The sequence below is a fragment of the Andrographis paniculata genome, unplaced genomic scaffold, assembly GCF_009805555.1.
Source record: "Andrographis paniculata isolate CXL003 unplaced genomic scaffold, ASM980555v1 Contig78END, whole genome shotgun sequence".
Classification (NCBI taxonomy): Eukaryota; Viridiplantae; Streptophyta; class Magnoliopsida; order Lamiales; family Acanthaceae; genus Andrographis; species Andrographis paniculata.
Window position 1 is genome coordinate 2,994,364 of NW_026137615.1, and position 5,090 is coordinate 2,999,453.

At 24.4% G+C, this 5,090-nt stretch overlaps 1 protein-coding gene across 1 annotated transcript; it reads right to left on the bottom strand.

Moving 5' to 3' along the window:
- Positions 1-1,845: 1,845 nt before the first annotated feature.
- On the bottom strand, positions 1,846-2,638 carry LOC127239855 (auxin-responsive protein SAUR78-like). The gene has a single exon (XM_051258200.1). The coding sequence runs from the start codon at positions 2,573-2,575 to the stop codon at positions 2,174-2,176; it is 402 nt and encodes a 133-aa protein (XP_051114157.1). The 5' UTR covers positions 2,576-2,638; the 3' UTR covers positions 1,846-2,173.
- Positions 2,639-5,090: the final 2,452 nt, after the last annotated feature.

A 5,090-nucleotide genomic window follows, 5' to 3' on the forward strand; every position in this document is an offset into this window, starting at 1 on the left:
ACCTCTATGCTTTTGATTTTGACTTTTTTTGTTTATTGCATTTATAATACTCCCTTCGTTCCATAACAAAATATTTATTTTTTTATTTTAGTCTGTCCTATAACAAAATATCTATTTTTTTTTAGTAATTGTACTATTTACCTAACATTACAAATACCCTTACAACTTACAATATACTACACAAACGTTATTATCTTTATATCACACATACTAATAAGGTTATTTTAGTCATTTCTACTTTATTCCTACTATATCTCAATGTAATACTAATATTTCTAAAACTACGTGCAAAAAGCAAATGGATACTTAATTTCGGACGGAGGAAGTATTTAAAACATATTTTGAATATTTAAAACATGAAATTAAATTACTAGATGAGTCACTATTGAACATAAATCTATATATTCAATGATATAATTTTAATTAATTAATTAATTCTTGAATACAATATTTTAATATTATATTTTGTAAAAAATAATAATTTATTTTCACTGAAACTTGTGTAAGATACATAATATATAAAAAACACAATTTTCCAAAAATATTTTATCCCCTAAAAAATAATATATTACACACATTTTTTATATTTTATATAATAATAATAGAAATAAAAAAAATTTAAAATTACATATAAAAAATATGATTTATATTATACACAATTCTTTATATTTTATATAATAATAAAAAAAAATCCATTTAAATTATTCACTAAACAAACAAAATAAAAAATTACATATAAACTAATGTAAACAAACCAAAAGTATTATAATATAAATATATTCAATAATTAATGATAATTTCCAAAAGTTTGTTTAAATAGAGGTTTTGTATATTTTAAAGTATAGAAAAAAATTAGAAATATGAAAAAAAAAAATGGAATATTAAATGTAATATTCCTTATGTTCCGCTCCAAGGGTTTCATTTATTGTACTTAACATTAAAAATATTTTTATATTTATATAATTTTTTATACAAATATCATTATAATAGTACTATAAGACACTAATATAAATATTTTTATCATTTTTTTTAAAATTTGTACTATATTTTCATATAATAATTAACGTTCAAAGATCAATATGTAAAAAATAAATGAGACTCTTATGACCAAAAGGAAGCGATAGTACTATTTGATTAAAAAATAAATTTGATATTTTAATTTTGTTTAGATTAAATTATTAAAATATTATTAAAATTTTAAAAGTATAAAGAGCCTAGTATCTGTTTTTATGAGTTTAAAAAAAAATTATTTAAATTTAATATTAAAATAATATTTAATAAGATATTTTATAAATATACATATTTCCTCCCTCTCATCGCCAATAAATCTTTTGATCAGGATACAGATACAGTATTTAAGGTGAAGATATTTAATTAGTTAATAATAATTAGTTATGATATTATTATATATATATATTTTTTTGTATAATTAATAATATTTATATTTTTAAAGTAAATTTAATAAATATGATTAAAAAATTTAAAATATATGTTTAAATATTTAATAATTATATAGCAATTAAAAAATACATGTAATATAGATATCATTTTGTAGATAATAAAATTTTCTATAATACAAATAAATAAATAAATAATTTTGTTTATTTATAATTAACATAAATCAATTTTATAAAAGATGTGTAGTTTATAGATAAAAATATTTATTTTTTTAGAAAAAAAGATAAAAATAAAAGGGTTTTGAGTGGATCCTACGTTATTTATAATAGTATATATTATGTAATTAATTAAGTTAATTTATATTTATTAAATATATTTTAATTTAATATTTTTATCAAAAATAAAAAATATTAATTGCTACGTATAGATAAAATAAAAATTATGTCAATTATAGTAGAACGAAGAAAGTATATTTTTGAAAAATATAAAAATTAAAATAATAAAATTTGAAATAGGAGAAAAATGGAAAAAATAATCAGCACCAACTCCAACAGAAGATTAGCCGTGCAAAATCAGTTAATCCTCCCCGTCCGATCAACAACAAATAGCTTTCCGCACTAAATCTACACCGCTAATCACCACAGCGTTATTAAAATCCGAAGGGAAAAAAATTCATCAAGAATTATACAGCTGGATAACCACACACTTCTACCAACACCATCGGAAAAACCGCCGCCGCCACACCTAGGCCGCGCCGCCGCCGTCTTCTTCTTCTTCAGCAGGAGTAGAATTCCGCAAGCTCGTCCAACGACTCCGGCATAGGATCGGCGTTCTCCAGCATCCAAAGGAGGTGTTCGAACAGCACCACTTCGCATCCGACGGTGATCGCCTCCTCCGCAGCCGCCGCCTCCTCCTCCTCCGCCTCGCCGTCGTTGCGCCGCCGCTCAACGAGCTCGCGGAGGAGAGGATTTTCGAGAACATCGGAGGTTATTAGGTAGCGCCGCCGTGATTTTCCGACGTACACCGCGTGAAGATCCTTAGCGGCGACGAAGGACTCATCCTCGTCGGAGACATTGTTCACGGCGACTCCTCCTCCGGCGCCGCCGCGGCTGAGCTTGATCGACTGCACTTTCTTCAAAACAGACTTGATTCTGGTGAGCGTGGCTCCCTTCGCCATCGATTTTGGGGAATTTGTTTTTGAAATTTCTTCCGATTTGGGAATTGCAGAGCGGAGTTGAGATTTGTGACGGTTTTTTCAGAGGTGGAAAGGGAACGAAGGTGGGCTTTATATATATAGAGAGAGAGATGGGGCCCACTGAGGGGAAAGCTGTGACGGTAGAGAGGTGACAGCGCTGTCACGTTAATGGTTCCAGCTGGTGGGGCCCACGTGGTTGTCTTCTTTCTTTTCCCGGGAAACGATTTCGGTGTTGCTCAGTTCAGGTAATTATTATTTTAAAAAAATAATTACGTAAATCCAACTGTAATTTGTAGTGAATATTTGCCCAATGATTATTTAGGGTTTGTTTTCTATGCGGTCACGTGTTACACCCTTCTTTCGTTACAATAAATCACAGTTGTTTAGGTGCCCACAATATTTGCCCAAGGATTTTAGCAGTATTTTACTATAAATCCTTAAAAATATTAAATTAAATATTTATTTTTTATTTTTTTATTTTTAATATTATATTAAAAATTAATTTTATATTCAAAATTTAGTATAATACCTAGTTATTTCATATTATACAATTATGTACAATTCAAAATTTGTAGGATTTAAATTTCAATTCAAAATTCAAACATACACACTCATTTAATTTAGGCACATAATTTTTAGGTATTATTTTATCAGTAAATAATTAACAAATATATTAGTGAATTATTATGATTTAATAAAAATAATTATAAATTAAAATTAAAATGACTAAATAATTTAATTAAAATAAAAAATTTATAATATTATTAATTTTAAAATGTGATTAAAATATGTTATTATATTTCCAAAAAAAATGAACAAATTATGTGGAACAGACGGTAATAGAAATAGTGGACTAATTAAGTGAGACGAATGAAAGTAATATTTTATTAGTTAAGTAATTATAAGTGGAATTCTATATTTGTAATTTAAATAAAATTTAGAGTATTTGGTATCAGTGTATAGTTATTTAAAAAAAAAAAAAAGAAAAAAAAAAGAAAAAAGAACTAAAAAAAATAAGCATTCAGTATGCAATTTTTAATTAATAATTAATAATTATTAATTATTACTCCCTCCATCCCAGATACCGTGTATGCTACACCGTAGACACAGTATTTTAGGAGGGGTATAATTAGTAGATAAGTAAGAATGTATTAATGAAAATAATTATCCTATAATATAAATAATTATAAATTAAGATTAAGATAACTAATTAGTTTAATTAAAATTTAAAAAAAATAAATTAAAAAATTTAAAATGAGATTAAAGTGTATAATTATTTTTCAAAAAAAGAAAAGTGACATGGTATATAGACGGACAGAAATAGCAACGTGAACATGATATGTGGGACGGAGGGAGTATTATATTAGTATATAAATGTAACAGTATAAGTGAAAGCGACAGACACGTGCGAGGAGGTTTCCCTGTTATAGACTTCATTATTTAATTTCTCAATTTATATTTTAGTAATCTTTTTCTCAAAATATATATTAAAATAATCAACAGGTGGCAACTAATCGAAATTTTCTTTTTCTATATATATATAAAAGAACTCCTAAGTTGAAAAAAAAAAAATTAAAAGTGACAATAAATTAAATTGGAATAATTTCTAATTTCAACTACTAATTAATCAAATTAGTGGTTGACATTAGTAACTAATTACTTGTTGACATTATTATCTAAGAGCACTAATTCATTAATTTGATATATTTATATATGTTCTTTCTTTTATTTTTTATTTTAGTTTTTAAAGTCAATTTAGTGTTTACTTGTATTTTTTATAAATAATAATTGGTTGTGTTTACTTTCTTTTAAGGAAAATAATATTTAATACAAATGTACTTCATCCGTCTACAATTTTTATTTTTGCATGTTTCATGATAATATACTTCTTTTGTACAATTGAAAGGTTCTCATTTTTTATTTTTCTTCGTCCCGAAACAGGTTATTATTTCCTAATTTAGTAATTATACTACCTACCTAACACAATAAATACCCTTTCAACTTACACTATATTATACAAATCTCATTACTTTTATATTACACAATACTAATAGGGGCATTCTCATTTTTTTCATTATAATACTAATATTTGAAAATTTACGTGAAAAAAGTAAACAACAACCTTGCAGCAGGACGGAGGGAGTATATCTTTTCATTTTGAGTAAAACTTACTAAATTAAAACATTTTTAACAAAACTGTTTTATTTTTACTTTTCTCCTAAAGAATAAATATTTTTATATGCATTTAAAATTACAATTATTTTATAAAATTAGTTTATATTAATTATATATAAAAAATAAATGTATTTTTTTACTTACTTATATTATAGAGAATTTTATTCTCTACAAAGTGATATCCATATTGTATACATGTTTTGTTGCGATATAGTAATTTTTAAAATATTTAATTACATATTTTAATTTTTTTAGTCATATATATTAAATTTATTTTAAAATTATCAATATAATTAATTACACAAAAATAATAAAATAATAT

Bases quoted from the DNA above. Each gene is read 5' to 3' on its own strand.
- LOC127239855 (XM_051258200.1), bottom strand. From the start codon at position 2,575: ATGGCGAAGGGAGCCACGCTCACCAGAATCAAGTCTGTTTTGAAGAAA.